We start from the raw sequence: 20922 nt of genomic DNA, 5'->3' as shown, positions 1-20922 counted from the left end.
TTTTGTACGGAGGGGTTTGTTTGAACTTAAAAAAAAAAAAGTATTTTCATAGTAAATTTCTGTACGCACCAAAGCGAATGCAAATCCGGAAGGGGGATCTGCAAAATAGGCGTTAGCACTCCGACATCCAAATTAATATTTGATTTAGGAGAATAATAGTCAGAAGAAATAAAATGTAACGAGAAAATCGTGATAGAGTAAGCAATTTCGTGAGAGAGATCGTGCTAAGAGTGCAATTCGAATGCTAATGTAAGAATAGAGAGTGATTTTTTTCTAAATTCTAGAGGGTAGAGGGATTAAAGGTATCCTGTTGGATGACTCAAGGTCTCTGTTGAGAAATGCTGCTTGTATTTATAGAGAAGGAGTCCCTCTTCGTAGGCACTCTGTAAGTGACCTGCATTTTCGACAAAAAGAGCGAAAATCTGTGGATAAGGCATGATCTTATTCTCTCCTTGACTTGAGCAGCACATCTTTGGTTGGAGGAGGAGTCCTTTTACATGAGGACTCTTACTCTGGAAGGAGTCCTTCTAGGTCATGAAGTCCAGCTTTTTGGGACGCCTCCCTTTTTGTGGGCTTAGCCTGGAAGGTAGGTTTGAGGTCCGGTAGGTTTTGTACCAAGCCTCTTTCTTGGGCCGATCTTGGTGTACATGGCTGGCTTAGTGTAATGACTTTACCTCTTGGGTTGAGCTTGGTGTACTAGGCTTCCCTCTTGGGTTGATGGGCCTTATTCGAGCTTTGAGTAGGAGGATGCCTTCAGCTTCCTTCACTTGCCAATCTGTTTTTTGGGGTACCTGCCAAGACCGTCTATTAAGTGTTCTTGGACCTCTCATGATTTGGGTCTCCTAAGATGTTACGAGCCTCTCGTTTCTTTTTTCTTTTTGAATCGTTTGAACCTTTTTGAGACAACCTGTTTTCATACACATCAATAATAATAATTTTTTATCACTACATTGTATCATTATACATTTGCCACATTAATAGACAATTGGCGAGATGACAATTGTTGTAATAGAACGAGTATAATAACAAAGATTATTTGTTGGGACTAAATGATCATTATATATATATATATATCATATTATTTTTAGTAACAATTTTATATAAATAAAAAATAAAAAAATTGTCACTTATTCTTGCCAACAGCACCTATTACAAAATAATAATCACTATTAAAATTACAAATCCATTATTGTGATAAATTAAAAATAGTACATATAATTATAAAGTCATAATATTAAAATTATTATTTGATTCTTTTTCTCGTTAATCTTCTTTGATGTAGTTTAAATGCATGTTTCTCACGCTACACCACATTTGATTTTGATGAGAAGGCGTTTGGCTAAATTTATTAAAAGCATTTTATAACGTATTTTTAAAATATTAAATTTTATTATTATTAGAAAAATAAGGGCTTGACGGTATGAGGTCTAGCTGATGGGGCAGTTAGAATCTATGGACCAATCCACAGCCCAATGATGGTCCATAAACACCTCTACATCAGGAAATAATGGTGACCCAATTTTTCGAATTAGGGGTTTAGTGAGAAATATTCTTTTTGTTTTAACAGAACTTATCTCTTACAACTACTCATATTTTTTAATTAAATTTAATCTTAAAAATAATATATTAATTTCTCTTTCTTTGAAATAATAATGTATATCAGTATATGAGAGAAATACTCATATATTCACCCGTGACGATATCAAACTATTTCATGGGATCTCACCCGCAATCATTTATAAGACATCTTAATACATTTATTAATCTTTCTTCAAATCTTATTATTGCATGATGCCCACAACACATATTTTTCAACCCCGATAAACAAATATGACCCAAACCCAAGCCAAGGAGTTAGGCTTCATCAAATCTTATTATTGCAATAAATTTTCTAAAAAGTAGGGTTTCATTTTGCATGTTTCAGATCTGAAATTGCAGGATGATTTGCGTTTTGGTATTAATGCCAAGTTGTTAAAATGTTATTTGTATAGCCTTGATATTGTGTGTGGAATTGTCATATAGACTATTGTGATATAGGGTTTCATTTTTATTTTTTGTCCCGACGGATCCGTCCCAATATTTTTCTTGCAAGTGTCTTTTCCACACGGTCTTTCGTTTGTTCTAGCACTCCACCTTTGGATTTTTTAATTTAGACCATCCAATCTCACATTTTACACTTAAGTTTCATTTATTCATTCCTCTGAATCTTTACTGATATAAGCATCAGAATGCAAACCCCTGATTTGCATATTAGTTTTTTGGCCTTTGATAATCTTAAAATTTTTGAAAAAATCCTTCCATCTTTATGATGTTGTCGAACTCCAATTTATATCACTCCATATTTCAATCTTTGTGGTATTATAATTGGATTTCAGTACGCATCACTAGATAAGGACGGCAATCTTCCTTGAAATTTACTGAATCGCATCGTCCATTGAAAAAACCAAACATCTTGATAAATATTAAAAATTCTGATGACTGAAATAAAGTTCTCCAATCATCATATATCTAAGTAGGTATCTTCCCAAAAAAAAAAAATCCTTTTTTCTCTAAACATGACTTGTGCCTAAGTGGAAAGTTTGGCTAAACCCGTAGTGCTGGTTCATAAATACAATTTAAAAGGTACAAGTAAGTTTGAAGTACTACACTTTCTTGATTTTAAGATAAGGAATTTGTAGGCTCTCCGTCTGACGATTTTTCCATGAAAATGGTCTCCACGATATGTTATATCAACAGTGGTGGGCACATAGACAGCATCATTCACCACCAATCAAAATAAGAACAAACCCTATACTGAAATTTAATCAAAACTTGAAACCCCTTCTTTCTTTCTTTCTCAATAAATTCATGACTAGCTATTCGTACAACACCGTTATGACTGATCAAACTCAGAATACAACTGTCAAAAGTAGAGAAAGATTTCCAACCATCACTGCATGCAGCTTCAAATACATATATGTATATTAAGTGTTATCTGAAGCTTTTGGTGTGGAAAGTGGCAGCTTATTAATGCAATCTGCTTGTGAAATTTAAGACCACTACTGTATTCACCTTAAATTTCTTGTCCAAACAAATAAATAGCTTCCTGCTTTTTGCAACTATCCATTTTAATGATATTTGCTACGGCTGTTCCTCCCAACTGTGACAGAATTAATAAACTTTCCCCGGACAGACAACTTTATTCCAGAGACGATTATCATTAACATCATCATTCAAAAATTCTTATCCAAACCAATCACAGAGCAATTCTTAGTCACTTTTCCTAAATTTATGTATGAATCACGCACTGTAAGTATATTTCACTTGTCATATCAGGTCCGGCCAAACTCAGTTTGGATTCGAATTTCCCCATGATCATCCACGTATGCATGCATGCGGCTGCAATGACCTCATCATATATATATATATATATATATATATGTACTCATTCATTATACGTATATATAAATGCCTGCTACTGCTCGCTCCCCATTCAATATTTCACTTCTTCATCATCAATTTATTGCACCATCATCATCATGGAATTCTTCTACTTGCTTTGCCATTAATTATGGGGAGAATGTATTTTAGTTTTCGTCCATCAACTATTATTTGATATCATTTTTGCCCCATTCTGATTTTAGATATAGTTGTTCCGCGTTGAATTATTATTATACGTAAGTTTCTAATAAGTTTCAAAAACATCTTGACTTTAATCTTTTTCTTAAAATATGTTGTAAACTAAGACGAATATAATAAGAAAAAAAGATATATTATATTCTCTTAATTAGAAGGCTTAAAACGTATACTTTGATAGATTAAGGGGCCAAATTGACATAAGCTTGTCATTGAGAGGGGTAAACTGAAAATTACCCTTTTCTGTTTGGTGCATAGTTATAATTTACCAACAATTGGGCCCTATATTTACTCATTCACAACGACTGCACAATGAACCATGTAATATTTTTTTTCCCCAACTATTTCAGTTTCAGAATAAAAAAACGTACATTCTGTTAATAAAGTACATATTAATTTATAGTTGCTTCCTTGAGATCAATCATGCATGGGTAGATCCCCTTCATCTTATTGGTGTTATGCTTGTTCATAATATGTCATAAATCCGTTAAATCATCGTCAAAAATCTGGTAAACCGAAAAGTATATATATATATATATATATATATATATAAATTCTTAGTATACATGTTAGAACGAGGGCGGTGTAATTGTAAGAATTTAAGATACTATATAAATACCTGTCTTGATTTGTTTACGACTTTGTTTTTCTTTTTCATTTTGAAATTTGAAATGTACATATAAATTAAAGGTATTATTGCACTGTTCTTTTTTTAGGTTTACAGTATTATATGTAGAATTTTTATAATTTGAAAAATTATATTTAATACTATTGATGTTTTTTTTTTTGTCTAACACACTGAATTTGTTGATATTGACAAATTAAAAAAATTGAATGAAAATTCATGTTTACCCTCAATTAATTTATTATTGACTTATTGCAGGTCAGATAAATCTTTTTATGATCAAACTGTCCTTATATATGTTCACAAGTTTTTTGGTCCTGTAATTTTGATATTTTGTCACTTTTATCCTTAGTCTTTCTAGAATTGCAAAAGAGTCCTGTAATTTTTGATATTTTGCAATTTCAATCCTTTAAATGTTGAATTTTACAATAGTCACTGGAATAAATCATCTGCCCTCACGTGGTTCATTTAAATTGGAGTTTTTGTTTTGATTGGTTCACTTTTTCCAACATAAATGAAAAATTTTAAATAAAAGTATGATGTGGTACATAATTTATTTTGGCAATTTTCATGAAATCTAGCATCGAAAGGACCAAAATTGTGAAATATCAAAACGTTACAGGACTCTTTTGCAATTCTAGAATGATAAAGGATAAAAAATGTCAAAGTGCCAAAATTACAGGACTAATTAATGTTATCTTTAACTCTATCTTCACACATTAATGCATGTCAAGAGGTAATATCATCACCCTTATAAGGCCAATTTAGTTAGAGGATATTTGGTTTGACTTGCAATAAAGTAGTAATAAATCAATCGAGTGTAAATATAAATTTTTATTTATTTATTTATTTATTTTGTTCATATCAATAAATTCGATAAATTTTGAGTAAAGGATCAAGGAGCCTATTTATTAGACAAAAGTAAATTTCAAGAATACTAAATATAATTTTTTAAATTATAAAAAAATTAGGTATAATTACACCAATTTTCATAGAAAGTGTAATTATCCCTAAATTCAGCAATTGAAGCATGTTACGTATTTAATGAAGTGCATCGTACGTTGTGTATAGCATGAAACCTGCTTGTGCATATTAAGTGTTTCAATCTCTAAATAACATAATAATGTTTCTATAATTATTTAACATTCAATGTACAATTATCGTTCAGGTTATAAAAGCGAAAAATACAAACAATTCGTATGATATTATAAATGAATATTATCTTCTTATAAAAAAATTAATAATTTATCTTCTTATATTTTTTAAGATTTAGCAATTTAATTCCCTATATTTTTTAAAACGAAACAATTTAACAACCTAAACAGGGGCTACATTATTTTATTTAATTAATATAGAAAAATAAATTACTATTTTTTTTACAAAGAGTAATCTGCTCATTTAAAATATTATAGGAGATAAATAACATTAAATCCGATTATAAAATATACTTATTCGAGTACACGCAACATGAGTCCGAAGCTGAAGCTATCTTTTCCCGTCAAAGGCTATGGTTCTCGTTTGGGTGAACATGTTGTCCAAATCTTTGCAAAGAATGCACTTTGTTTGGACGAGAAGAGATGCTGTTGGCTTTGAACAAGATTGAAACAAATATCCAAACTCAAATTCCGAACTGAAATTCTATTAGAAAAAAAAATCCTAAACATGAAAAATTCCAATAAAATTGAGTTTGATTCAACTTAAATCGACAAATACGTTATAGTAAATATATTATATTTATTTTATAATTAATCTGATTTATCAAAAATTAAATTTAAATAGAATATTTTTCCGAAACATGATCTTGCGTGATTCGAGGTTTCCAATTGAACTGCATTTTTTTTTTGAGGGGTGGGGGAGAGAACACCCCACCATATACACAGTGGGTGGCAGTGATGGCAACTGACACCATTTATTGTTCCAACCACTCGTTCTCCATTGCAATAATTCTAGGTTGGGTTGCCAGACTCACCTCACAAAAAATGTAAGGATATAATCATTGCACTTTGCACCCCAATAAATACTCCTTCATCTTCCCAATTAAACTACTTTCTTTTTTCTTCTTCTAGCTAGAATTTAAGTACAGAATACATAGCACACATAAAAACCAGATGGCCACAGTTCACAACTCAATAATTCAGACAAGACAACAAATTAAGATAATTACTGTAGTAATAAAAAGGCAACAGGAAAAGCTAAACGGGTAGTGATTGTTAAAAAAGACTAATTAGATTGAGGATCCATGGCCTAATAACTGAAAACCCTCTTTCAGAAGACATAGACAAGCAATTAATTAGTAGTGCTGCTGCTAAAACAAAATTAAAAGCCTAAAACCCTGACACGAAATTAACAAAAGATACATAAGATGTTTGCATACATTAATTGATTGATGTTGTAAACAAGGTCTTTGTTTACTTGATCTAATTTGATGGGCAGAGTCAATACCCGAACCTATTACCCTTGCAGCCTGCTGAATGTCTGTCTGCCTCATCTCTTTTTCCTTTTGTTTTTGTCAAAGATAAACAGCAGACGGCAAGGATTATGCGAGGTGCGTTCTTGACTTCTTCCCTTCTTTTGCATCCTATTGTAAACAAATCCTTCTTTGTCCTCATTCATTTTCCGGTTGTCACTGCAGAAATCATCCGGAAATTAGATTCAATGTAGACATTAGATTAGATTAAGAGGGTGTTTGATATAGCATATGATATGTAATTGAGATGTTTGGAAGTTCACAATATCGTAATTATGTGATAATTCTTTTTTAAAAAATGGATTTAAGAGCTTATAATTTTTTTAAAGTATTAAGTAATTCCTAATTTATTTTTAAAATTTTAATAAATTCATCCAATTTTGGTTGTATTAATTTCAAAATTGATGTTATTAACATTTTATGAGCTAGATGATATCAAGAACACCAAACATATCTTATAAAATGTATAACTTATAAAATAGGTTAAATAAACTAAGCTTTGAATGCAAGAAATAGATGTAAGAAATTACCAGGAGGATGACCCTTCGGTCATGCACCGTCACATAAGACTGCACCTTTGATCCTTTCGACGGTGCACTTGATAAGGCTGTTAACAGTTGCCACTGAGCCCAAAGAGAGTTTTGCTGTCGGAACAGAATCAACTAATATCTGAAAGGCAACAGTGAGCAAGGATCCGCCGGATCCGACCTCAGGAATTCCACCACTTTGATTATTAGGTCCATCAGGCAGTATAGCAAAACCAGATGGTAAGAGGGCAACGTAGTCGGGATCACCCCCGCTTAAGACCACATTCATTGCGACGATGTCAACGGGAGCATAGATAACGTAGGAGCCTGTCGAATCAGTGCAACTCTCCTGTAGTATCAGCATGTTGCTCTGGCTTGAGTTTGCACTCTGCATTTACCAATTGTTTTCCAGGTTTATCATTTATGTATGATTAGCAATTTAATTTGAGTAAATAAAAAAATGAGACAAAATTGATTTTATCAACATCTTACATTAACACGCAGTAAAGAAACTGAGTTGCCCGGATCGCGGCCGTTGGCGATATGAGCCATTTCTTGAACTAGGCCACCATTAGAGAGAATGTCCCACTTCAATGCCAGAAAAGGAGATGACATTAGACCAGCTGTAGCTCAAAAATTAAAATTCAATCTGATACTTAAAACACTTTATACCTCACTTCTGGAATTCTCATCGCGCAGGAAATCAAAAACCCTTTTCGGTGGAACTGGGAGCCAAAATGAAGTTGCAGCACTGAGTACAATACCAGGAGGTCTCCCTGGATCATCCATGCTTTTCCGGGTCATGACACGAACATCATCGGCGCCACTTCCAGACAGTGTTGTCCATGTATGTGCAGTTGATGCACCCACACCAGTGCAGAAACTCATCACCATTCTTTCAGCCAGTTTCAACATACTCTTTCTACCTTCTGGAGAAGATATCACTGGGAAATTGATGATACATGATTAGTGTCATGGAAAATTCATACTCATCTCAGCTATAGTTATCAGGATATATCTATGTAAAAGGTGCAATTAAGAGATATATATATATATATATATGTGTGTGTGTGTGTGTCTGTATTGTACCCCCAACGTCTCCAGCTGAAATGTTATTGGCCAGAACACTTGCTAGTCGTTCACATTGCCGGTCGAGTGTTGCCACCCAACGTCTTGCACCAAATGCAAGTCCAGAATTGACTAGTGGTTTGTAGATGCTATGAACAGCTCTATCATCCACCTCGACATGTTCAACCCATGTGACCTAGAAAATTAATTATGTCCATGCAGGTTAATTAATTGAACGCAATTGATCTGTGTTCAACAACTTGATTGTGGTACCTAATTGAAAATGGGGTTCCATTTTACTCACCTTGGAGTAACCATTGGGCAGTTCTTGAATCAAACAACCGGACGGCCTTCGCCTGCATCTGGATATAGAACTAGGTCTCAGGTTGTCCAAAGAAACATCAACCACGGCCCAAGTCCCGTCGCCGTGTTGTTTGCAATATCTCACAAAGTAGTTTTCCCGAGTTGGGACCAATGGAGAAGGGACCTGGAACTCAGCGGTCATCTGGAAAACATGACACATTTGAAGAAGATTGTAAAAGTTTGCTGGTGAAGTGCATTGTAATTTTTAAGAAAACATGTTTTATCAATAGTAAGCAAAGTTTGTTTCACGATCCAGCTCCATTCTTACCACTTGTAGAGCTCCATTGTAGTTGCCGGCCACGCCAGTCGATAATACCTCCAAAGTCATTGCTCTAGAGACTATACTAGAAAACACACTTGACCACTGATTCTGCAATGTTCAGACATAAAATGTTTTGGTCAAACGAATAAGGAAAACTACATACGACGCAGTCCGATGCCAAAAGATATACAAGAAATCCTACCACATCCATCAGGATCTCCACCAGGTTGATGTGATTCATAATCACAACAGCTGACTCTCGAGAGGCCTCAGATTTCATTCCCAAGGGCTTCGGCCCAATCCCACGTGGGAATGTCCGCACGTACTCCTCCTCACTCAATGTCTCAGCTGAATTGTCCGTGCTGGGAATCCACAGAGGCTCTCCACTTTGAGCCATTCTTATCAGCTCTTCCATGGCTGCAACAGCAAGCTCAATAATCATTGGCTTATCAGCATCTGTTGGGCCAGATACTGATCTTAGAAGATCAGCAGCTCCATAAATCTCCCCAGTCATGCCTGCCTGTGGGGCGAAATTCCCCACTCCAAGATCCAGTGAACGCGATGCTCCAGGTGGAAGATGAGGATATGATAGCATTGGTTTCCCAACATACTTCGCGGCTATCCCGGATATTCTATCAATCTGAAAGGAGACGATAGGTGCATGAAGATTATCTTCAGCCATGCTATATATAATCGACCACCATTAGTCCAAGCTAGCTAAATTTAAGTCATTCAATAATGTCTAATCATTCTTATTCAAGTAAAACTGCTGATTATTTAATGATGAATCAGTCCTTCAAACAATAATCCCCGCAGAAGGTATAGAAATTTACACAACCTTCAGTTATGTCGATATTAATTCTTCAACAAACAAAATGAAGAGGTTTTGAGTCCTGGAGTTCTACCTCTTCTCTCAAGCGAGCATTCTCAATCCTGAGATGCTGCTCGTCAAATGACATCTCGCCAATGGCGGCAGGGCCTCCACAGTTTGGACAAGTAGCATTGCTGAGAGCTTCTTTATAGCGTATATTCTCGGCCCGCAACTTCTCGTTCTCATTTCTCAGTTGGGTGTTCTCATGGCGTTCATGTTGAGCCTGCAATTATAAAAATTCCAGACACCATTAAACCTCCAAAAAATAGCTAGGAACAAATATTTTGTTGGCAAAAAGAATCACCTTCATCTGGGTGCGCTTGTTTTGAAACCAGAATTTCACTTGCAAAGGCTCTAATCCTAGTCGGCGACCAAGCTCCTTCCTTTGTTTGTCATCAGGGTGAGGGCATTCCTTGAAAAACCTATTAGATTATTTCATCAGTTAGAAAAATAGAAAATTGATTCTATCAAATGAAAATTGTTATTCTACTAATGAAATCTTTAATAGTCATAGTAGGTCCATACGATTCCATTTCCTGGATTTGATGCTGGGTGTGGCGATTGTATCGTTTCTTCTTATTAGGCCGTTGATTGGGATCTTGATCATCACCCGAGGGAGCTTCCATTATATCAGTTCCTGATTTACTCTCGTACTCATCATCCCTGATGAGGTCCATCTCATTTTCTGGGGTCTTATGGGCCATGTCCAGCAGGTGATGGTGGCTCTCGAATATGTTCGGCTGAAACATCTTCACTTGTATATATCTATATTTCGCAGCAGAGAAAAGCTAGAGTTTTGCAATTACCTAAGAAGAATTGAATTGTAATCAGGGCAAATTTATAAGTCAAAACTCCATTAAAGGATTAAGAGAGAAAACCAGGGACTGAAATCTCAAGAATGTGTGAGCAATTAATAGTGTTATCAAGGCTGCAGATCTCTTTCTTTACTCCTCAAGAGAAATATGTGCATTAACCCCAACAAGTGGGGCGAGTGTCCGAGTGTTCAGTGTGTGTAAAAGTACTCGTGCAGTACAACTTGCCAAGAAGAAAAATTTTGCTGGGATAAATTTATGCACTTACTCATATCAATCTCAAAGGGTTTTCACTTGAACCAAGAGGAAAACGAAATGGTTGACTCCTCACAAAAAAAAATGCTCAATAATTAAATCGTGATATGACACGGAAATTAAATAGGGTTGTTCTTGTTATCAGTATTTATGCATACAGTACTTTGAGGGAAGGACAAATGACAACTCGTTTATTACAAAATAAATTACAACTCTGTCTACCAACAATTAAAGAAAAGCCAAGCTCACCGACCTTATAGTTCCGGTCAGACACAGAGCTTTGCCAACTTGCCGGAAAATTCATATCATCAGACTCCATCCTCAGAGCTGCACATTTTTACCAAGAAACCCTAGAAAGCTTTTCTTTTCTCTCTCTCTCTCTCTAGGTTTCTCTCTCTAAGGTGTAATGGGATTTCGCTTTTTGGGATACGAAATTTGGGGCGTTGAGTTAAATAGGATTGTGTGTCAGTGTTGGGGCAAAACAAATGGGATGGTTACATGTAACAATATACTAGCAAAGGACTTTTTATGTTTTCTTTTTGGGGTTTCTAACAAGACTTTTTATCTGTGTCTGTATTGACGCGCCCAAAGACTATAATGAGAAAAATTAACAAAAGAAATGACAGTCTGAACTGGCCTTTGACATTAGCTATTTTCAAACTGGTGTTACATATAACGCCAGCGAGATATTCGGTGGACTCCAACTCAAAATCTTTCTTCTCTTCCGTTTCCTGCAAATTAATATATATAACGGAAGAGATTAGGAAACACCAAAATCTGAACACCTGCAGTGGCTGAACTTAATGAAAAACACTACACACATAATATAATTAAGTTATATACATGGGCGATGAGTAAAACTAACCAACTGATCTCTTTCTTGAAACTTTGACAGAGAAAACCCTATTCAAGAATTAGGGTTTAGGCCAAAGAGAGAAGGTGCAGATCTGCCATTCAAGTTAAAGGGTTGCTAATAAAGCAGATATTGGATACTAAATGAGGTTGGGTTTTCAGGTTTATTGTGGGTGGTGCCTTTCTTGTGAATAGAATTTAAGAAGAATAGTGGGGGATGTTGGGATGACAGAGAAAGAAAGGGACGAAGAGAGAGAGGATGTGATGAAGGAGGTGATGAGAAGGTGAAGAAGGAAAGGGGAACATGTGGAGAAGATGTGGCAGCGGAGGAGTTATTGCAGAGCGTATAGAGAGGGTGCGACGGCATTTATGGCGGGGGGAGAGAGAGAGAGAGAGAGAGAGAAAGAAGGGTTTTATTGCTGATGAGAGAGAGAGGGAGAAGAGTTAGGGGTTTGGTATCTAATCTCATGTTTAAATTTCCCGTGTAAGGATTATATATATATATATATATATATATATATATTAATGTGGTGTATGCCATGGTGATTTGCCCCTTCAATTCCCCTTCCCCATCCACACAACTCATTTCTCACTGGATCATCAGAATTTCCAACCCTTTATTTTCTTTAAAAAAAATTAAAATTATGAAAAAAAAAATTCATTTTTCTAAAACCTTAATTTTTGTTGGAAAATTGTGTACTAATAATGCATATAGAGAGAGAGAGACACCAACGTGTGAGTGTGGGAAAATGTTGCTTTCATCTCTCAACAAAGCAAATATGTCATCTTTTATGAAGTTGCATATACGTACGCATATATATATATATATACGCTTCTCTTGCTACAGCTACGAAGAGAATTTTTGTAGTAAACCCTAATTACATGCATACATGATCATCATATTGCTCGATCATGAGGTTAATTATGCCCCCCACCTAAATAATGATGATTAATCTACTAATCTATTCAAATTTATCTCTATATATTTCTCAACTCATCAACAAATAATTTTATTCCTTCGCTTCTATAAAACCCAAAAGAAAAAAATGAATTATTTATTACTGAATGTGGTTTTTCTAGCTAGTTATAATTAAGCAACATTAATTAATGGTGAAACATGCTTCATTTTGAGGCAATTAATTAATAAAATTAGAGGAAAAATCATAATTTACATCAATTATATACCCCATGCAAGAACAAGATTAATGTCTTACAATCATAATTTACATCATAATCATAATCATATTCATAACATGCATCTATATATATATATATTCTTTTTCTTGTTATTGTACATTTTATTTGAAGTGTATATAAATATATATATATATACATATCATATATAGTAGTATTTGGGTAATAATTTAATTTGAAGGGACCAGGAAAATTTATTGTCTCACCAAAGTGAACTCAGCCACCTCACACAGTGGACACAACTGCATTTAATTGAATATTTGACACCAATTCTTTTTCCATATTTTCCTCCATAATGTATTAATGGCCTGAAATCGCATCATCGCAATCATAATTCAAAATTTCCTAATGGGCTGAAGCTCATTAAAATTTAAAACCAGGTACTATCACATAGGATATAAAAGGTAGCTAGCTAGCGCACACGTGATCAGATTATTATTATTATTAATTATATTAATGAGAAATATATATATATATATATATATATATTTGTCATGTGTATGCCTCCTAATTAATTGAGGATGTATTAATGTGATCCCTAATTATTATCATGTTTTTAGTGATCATTTTTATGACTACAAAATTACGGAAAAGTAATGTTAAAATAATAAGTATAATTAAATTTTATACATGTTAATATTAGTGTATAGGATCATAATTTTTTATACATATATGTATTGAATTGAATGTGTATTGGAGTGGATTTTGTGAGGACAGGGAGGAGAGTCCTAGTAATTAATGGTGTCCTTAAACGCTATGTTTCCAACCAAGAAGCCCCCCCACTCTATATAGTTGGTATACAAATCATATTGGGTAAATCATAAATATTTTTTGTTATTTGAAAATTTATTTGTGATTGTCGACCCCGACAATTAGCATATCGTTTCGTGGTAAAATGATCAAAATGTCTTGTGAACTATAAATTATAATTTTATTTATTTTTTAAAGTTTTTTTATTTTTTTTTATGGATTTAGTAGACAATTTTTTTTTTTTTACAATTTTCATCCACCTTGTTCTTTTTTTAACAACTTTTTAATTTTTAAAAAGAAAGAAAGAAAGAAAAAAAAATGATAAAAAGAATTCGAGATTCCCGTTCAAGATTACATATAGTAGAAACATAATGGAAAGGAGTACGTATTGATAATTTTCAAATAAAAAGAGAGTATTCCCAATTATACCAAACGTCATAAGAGTTCGTTATAATTTACTTCTATAATTGATAACTGTGCTACATATATTGTGATAAAGAATTTTAGAAGAAAAAATAAACAAGAATTCATATATTTTCAAAATATATATGAAGGTAAGCTTGGTTACATTAAACAAATTCATTTATAGACTTTATTTCTTACATGTCAATGCTTGCAAATATCTTCTTTTTATCTTTGCACGTAAGCATGGGTGAGATAGGACTTGAAGAAGTTCCATAAATATAATTGCGAATGATGAACCCTAATGTCTTGTTTCATTTTCATTCTAGTTTTTCTTTCAAAAAAATAAAGATAAAGTTAATAAAAAAATATTTTAATTTATTTAGAATATTTTATCGTCATTCTCGTCCCAATCAAAACAATAATTTCATGATCGTGTATAAATACACCAAAATTTCATCACTATATAAAAGATGTACATAATCCAATAAAATGAGAAGGATATTACTATAATTAGGGTTTGCATATAATTAATGGCTAAAAAAGCGGGATCGAATTAACTATATATATATATATATATATATATCCAAATTTCAAAACATTAAACATGGCTCATGTCTCTATTTAATTAACACAATACTGCTTGAATTAGTACACTAAACATCATGTCTCTGGACAATTAAATTCTTCCAAAAGTATATACAAAAAATGATTAATTAGGATATATAATTAAGTGCAAAAATCTCTATGGAACATAATAAACAAAAGACTTCTTCAGCCCGTTGTCAATTAAGGATGATATTGAAGGAGCAATCGTCATCACCATCGCCGTCGTTGCCGTCATTGTCGTCGTCTCAGTAGTATTTTCACGGCTACGGAAATTGAAGTCGATTATGAACATCGTGGTCATAATTAAGGCACGTAGGCCCGAAATTGTTTCCATTTTCAGTTGGATGACATAATAAAAGTTGGTATAATGTGAGAGACATATTAATTCTTATCATAAATATTTGTATATAGAAGCGCAATTCAATTATTATGATCAACGAGACCTTTTTCGAATAATAAAAATTAACAGAAAACCTTAACGAAATGAACTTAGAATGACGCAAGGTCGAAATTTTATCTTTTCGTTTCGGGTCCAAACCTTAGTGCAGAGGGTAGATGCTAATTAATTTAGGCTGCGAACAGACCAGAATTAAGTTTTCGTTGCCTTCACGTATCAGGTAAAAATAGTTTGTTTGAGTTAAGATTAATGTTACCTGGTACTGGGGCAATACGAGGAAATCAAAGTCAAACTATTAAATTAAACTAATTAAAATCGTGTTTTCATTATGCAACTAATTTAATTGGTCCCTCACAAATCCTACCAAGAAATATCATTTAATTAATCACGCGGGCTACCTACTCTTCTAGTTACCACACTACTGCTACCTGTACTTCAATTTAATTAAACTTGCCTAATTACCAAACTTACATGCACCATGATTATTATTTTGTTATAGTGATTAATATTAATACATATCTCAAAATGGATCGATTATTCGCTAATTTATTACTTCGCAAAATGGACGACATCGTTGTTTGCTAGTCAGACTCGTGAATCTGTTTACTTTTATTTAATAAATAAATATTTTAATAAATTGATAAGGTAATGTAATTGGCATTATGTTTATAATGAATTTTTACATGGTTGATTGACTTAATTTTGATAAAAATATGAGACGGTTGAAAATTGGGAAGATGAGTGGAGGAGAATATGACCCAATTCAGAGTGAAGGCGAACCCAATAGATCTCTATTGATTTCCATAAAAGCCCATCTTATTTAAGCCTGTTGGGAGGAGATTCCTCCAATAGTGAGCCCAAAACCGTAATCAACTATTACAAATAATTTGTGAGTTATGAAAAGCCTTAATATTACAACCAGTAATTAGGAATGAATTACACATATATACAAATCTACAAATACAGTAATATTTATAAAGAAATCAGAATAAAACAGTTGGCTCAAGAAGCCAAATCCAGTCAAAGGGAAGCCCACAACCAATGAAGCCGGCAACCACTATATCAGTTGCAAAATACCCAAAAATAGTCTTGTCACAAAGGCTCAAATACACAAAACCACTTAGGTCTCCACTGAGAACTTTTCAAGCGGGAGCAAGAGAAGAGAAGAAAGGAAACTTTTGTTCGTATTGTTCTCACCACCAGAAACATAAGGGAAGATATATATAGAGAGCGGCAATTGATGATAGTGAGAGAGAAGAACGACAGGGGAGATTCTAGAGAGAAGAAGGGAGAGGGAGACAAGGCAATTTGAAAGAGAGAGAGAGAGAGAGGGTTTCATCTGAGAAGAGCAAATAATAATTAAATACCAAGTCAAATGGGTCGGAAGAAGTGGATCTGGTGAGAGATGTGGGTCGAGCCAAGAGATGGGCCAAAGCAGCAGCTTTGGGTAGCCATTTGCTGGAGCGTTAGTGTAGCATTGAGTTAAAATCTCGCAGCTGCTTTAGAAAAATTCTAATCCAATCAAATTTGATTGGACCTAAACCAATTATACAATAAGTACAATATACTTGTAGTGTAATTTACATATAGTTAAAGAAAAATGACCAATCATAAATTAACCTGTATCATATACTTACTCTATGATTGATTTGATTTGACCAAACCTGATTTTAATTGGTAAGAATTTTCCACCATTTTGATGGGTTCTAAGGTGATTTTGCGCCTCAAAGTACACTAAAAACTTCATGTAGGACTTACGAAAGAGGTATGAGGATCACCAATCAAAACATTATCAATCTTAAGGCCTAGAAACCAGAATTAGAAGAACAACATGAAAACAAAAACCTCAAACAAACCAGTACTAAGTACAGGTGTTCCTACATACAACCTGTGCAAATCCAATAGCTTGTGATCCCCACAATTCTTCATCAGCAAAACTAACAAGATTAACTCTTTACAGGGCCTTCCTCCTCTAAATTCCAAGCAAGGGGAGAAAACTAATTAAAGATAGGGGTACAGGAAAAAAAAGATTCAGTTTCTCACATCACTACACATTTGAACTCTAGTATGTTGGATCTGTCGCCCCCTTTGTGTTTCACCTTAAAAGCATATGAAGATCATCGTAAACCAATTCATATTTTCTACAACATCCTCTGATTCCTTTGTGGCTTCTGGATAGGACAATGTGAATACTTTCAAGAACTTTGATCAGCACGGAAAATTTTGCCTTGCGCTTTCTACAGTTACACCACTCTAATGTTTGTAGGATTTGCATTGCCTTCAATGAATTTGGATTTTGACTTTGGCCCTCTTGATGACATTGATGATGAAGAAGAAATTGACTTTTGGGAGTTAGTCGACTTAGACTTCTTCCGTTTCTCCTTTTTCTTGATGCTTGGAAGTTCTGCTGAGGGTGTGTCTTTAAACATATCAGATTCAGATTGCTGCCGCATGGATTCACCAAAATCTGTTGAGACAAAGAAGGAAGATCAATCAATCACCATCTTCTTCGACAACCCCCTTCAGTGAAAGCAACTTGAGAATATAAATGGACAAAAGATGTCTTTGTTATGCAATATGTTTTTATACTGACTGCATGGAGTATAACTAGAGAACTCCTATCTATATCCTCTTGTCAATCTCAACATGTAGCAACAAGTTTGTGCTGCCGAAAGTTTGCCATTCTCGGACTGCTTGAGATAATATAGAAGGCAATGTCATTAGATGGTTGGTTCAGTGCGTAGGTCGTAGCATCAGGAATGGAGATAAATATCCAGATTTGCCTAAGGAATTCACAGTTCATCGGACCTCACCTCTTATGTATGCCCATTCTATTTTCAAGATGGCTATAAGATCTCTTTCCATATTACAGTAGATCCTATCATTATTATCCACTGGATTGCGTAACAAACTACTTAGATAGAGGACTCAAGGAAAGGCCAGTAGCCGTTCATACCCGAGATACAATGTACACATTAGATATATGAGTTGTCATATCAAAGTTGCATTGACCTTCATACAAGTATCTTGATATAAATAATTACGGAAGTATATGAACTAAAACCAACTCCGTGTTTTATAGTTCGACTCTTCCTTTTCAATTCAAAATCGTATTCCAGGTATAATTACTTCAAAAATAAAAGTCAGGAATGGAATATGATAAGATGGTTTGCCTTCGCTGTTGGCCTTAAAATCTATACTTTCTCTTGTTTTCACTTTTCTTCACCTGTTTCCTTTCTTTCTTTCCATTTCTTTTTCTATGTTTTGATATTGTGCTTCAGGTGTTCTGGCTCAAGACTTGATGGTACTGCAGTCTAGCACTTCACAGCATATGACCCCATACACCAGAACCCCGTCCTTTTCAAGGCCCCATGTTAGACTCAAATCCTACCAATGAGTAAACACCTCGTGACAGATGAGCCAAAAATTTCCCTGTTTTGAGGCAAAGGATCTTAGGAACTTTACCACTCTCCAACTTTGGCCCAAGAGTACAATAATGCATAGGACATGTGTACTCATTTTTCAGTCAATATGCAACCCGTGACAAAGTATGCCCGAATGAAGACAGAAGTGATGATATAATAATCAATAGACCAATTGTCGTTTCTTAAATTCTTGATGTACCATGTGCCATCATCACTCACTAGATCTCCAACTCTTTTAAAAACTTCTCAACATTCTGCTTAGCCTCTTGAGTAATCATGTTACAGTGCTATACAGTAGTGAACATCATTGACTAATGTCTTACTCCATATAAAATACTAAACAGAAAAACCATAGAAACTGGACATAAAAACAGGGATGTCAAGAACCAACCTTGAGATGACCAAGGAGAAAGAGCAGAACCAGAGTTGCCAATTGACATGGCTGCAAAATCAGGGCCTGTCTTGAACTCATTCATCTGAATTTGCATATAAAAACCGGTCGACCACTCGATTTATGGTTTGAGTAAACAATATAGAACAGAGAAAGGTACAGAAAAGCTGGGAAAAAACACGTACCCAGGTGGGTGCATTTCCAGAGGGACCATCCCACCCAATGTGCGCCACATGCTTAACATCCGTCGGGTACCCAATCTCCATTTCACGCTCCTTCACAACTACAAGAAAGATGAAGACTTTTCAGTCCAGCCTCCAAAATTACAGAAAAGAACATCAAGATACTTAGATAAAATTATAGTAAATATGAACAAGAATTTGAAAATGGCAATTACCAAAGATTTGAGAAAGAGTGTATTTGAATCCTTTGTAGATCCCTTTCATTTTCGTTCCCATTTTATCAACTGTATTGAACTGCTGCCGACAAGGATATGAAGCACAATGTAGAAGGAAGCACCACCAAATTGTCAAAAAACTGCCACTTTGCCTATTTCAAGAGCAAACGAGTTGAAGGGTTAATAACAAACAATCACTTCACCTTTTTTCCCTCGTTAAATTCTTGAAAAAGCAGAAAGAAAAGAATTTGAGAATCAAAGCAGGTGCAAAGAAGAGTAACTTTCGGAAATTAAACAGCCCATCTTATGGGAATGGTATCTGTACAGAGTACACAAAAAAGTAACGACAATGTGCATGAAGCTATACAATCCATATTTTCAATCAAGAATTGATATATAAGAAGAAAAGCATAAAGGCCCAAGAATACCTTTTTAGTTTTACCCAAAGAGAAAGGAATAAAAGAAGAGAAAAGAGAAGAAGCACCTTTTCAGAGAAGCACTGAGATGAGACAGGGAGAAAGGGGATTCAACAGAGAAGCTTCTTCTCCTCTTATCCTGGTCACAATCCCCATATATCTTCAAAGACTGCTGATGTACACAAGCATGCATGCAACCAAGTTGTGTGATATAGGGCTCTTCAGTGAATCAAGAAAGAAGCAAGAAAACTCAGAAATTATCAGAATTGAAACCAAAAACCAAAGAAATTGTAGGCAGGGGATGAAATGGAAAAACTAAGAAGCGGGATTGTCAGGGATGCAGCTCAATGGGTTGGGAATGTTTCTTGAGGAGAGAGGGAGAAGAAGAGGAAGAGAGAGAAAGAAGAATGAAATGAGCTGGAAAACACAGAAAATCGCCCACAAAAGGGTGTGGGGGTGGATTTGAAGGACATGATGGATGGACTCCGGAAAAACTCATATAAAAATGCTGTAATAGGTCAAGAATTACTATTATTCATGGAATGGAGGCTGGCTGGAGAGTTTTTAATGTTTTCTTTCAGGGAAATAAATGGGATTATAAAGAAATGTGGTGAGAGCTGGGGCATTATTTCCATTCCAACAGATGCATTAATTCAGTTTAGTTCGGCCCTGACTACCTCATCGTACTATATTTGTTTTCAAAAACAAAAGAAATCTAACCTTAACACATTCATAAGTTTTCAATCAATAATAATGTTCAAATAACTGAAAAAATCTCACTTTTCTCAAAGATATTTTTTTTTTCACCAGCTTCTATGAATCCATGATAAACAAAGAAAGCCCTTTTAGAAATTTTTCACAAAAAATTACAAAATGTATCGATATATATATATATATATATATTTATCAGATAATACTTAACAATACTAAAAATTATTCGATCCCCTGCTTCTGATGCGGGATTCATATTATGAACTTTATACATCAAGAATTGACCAATCTCAAATGTCATTAAGAAATTTTAATGATTCATGTAATAAGTACATCCCACCAAATTTTTTCTTGCTTTTAATAATTAAGTCAGCATTTTACTCCATTTATTTATCAATAATAAATCAAAAGAAACAACAAGTCAGAAACCTAATACTTGAGCAGTGGCATGCATTCCAACTGTCAGAAAAGAACATGATGTTAAGTTTCTAGTGTTTATGGCCATCCATTTTC

At 34.3% G+C, this 20922-nt stretch overlaps 2 protein-coding genes across 2 annotated transcripts; both read right to left on the bottom strand.

Annotated features, from left to right (window-relative positions):
* Positions 1-6444: 6444 nt before the first annotated feature.
* Positions 6445-12161, bottom strand: ATML1 (Homeobox-leucine zipper family protein / lipid-binding START domain-containing protein). The gene is made up of 13 exons (XM_011087872.3): positions 11731-12161; positions 11119-11596; positions 10324-10604; positions 10103-10220; positions 9833-10021; positions 9130-9567; positions 8934-9035; positions 8607-8807; positions 8324-8498; positions 7907-8178; positions 7727-7822; positions 7238-7622; positions 6445-6866 (listed from the first exon to the last, which is right to left on the bottom strand). Exons 3-12 carry the CDS (start codon positions 10545-10547, stop codon positions 7257-7259), a joined length of 2181 nt encoding a protein of 726 aa, XP_011086174.3. The 5' UTR covers positions 10548-10604; positions 11119-11596; positions 11731-12161; the 3' UTR covers positions 6445-6866; positions 7238-7256.
* Positions 12162-16887: 4726 nt separating this feature from the next.
* Positions 16888-20311, bottom strand: LOC105168592 (uncharacterized). The gene is made up of 5 exons (XM_011088726.3): positions 19767-20311; positions 19283-19434; positions 19071-19168; positions 18886-18970; positions 16888-17536 (listed from the first exon to the last, which is right to left on the bottom strand). The coding sequence occupies exons 1-5, from the start codon at positions 19889-19891 to the stop codon at positions 17313-17315; spliced, it is 684 nt and encodes a 227-aa protein (XP_011087028.2). The 5' UTR covers positions 19892-20311; the 3' UTR covers positions 16888-17312.
* Positions 20312-20922: the final 611 nt, after the last annotated feature.

Source organism: Sesamum indicum, linkage group LG8, assembly GCF_026168435.1.
Source record: "Sesamum indicum cultivar Baizhima isolate 11 linkage group LG8, ASM2616843v1, whole genome shotgun sequence".
NCBI lineage: Eukaryota > Viridiplantae > Streptophyta > Magnoliopsida > Lamiales > Pedaliaceae > Sesamum > Sesamum indicum.
Note: the sequence above shows the minus strand (reverse complement) of the source record. Positions and strands in the feature narration are given on the sequence as shown.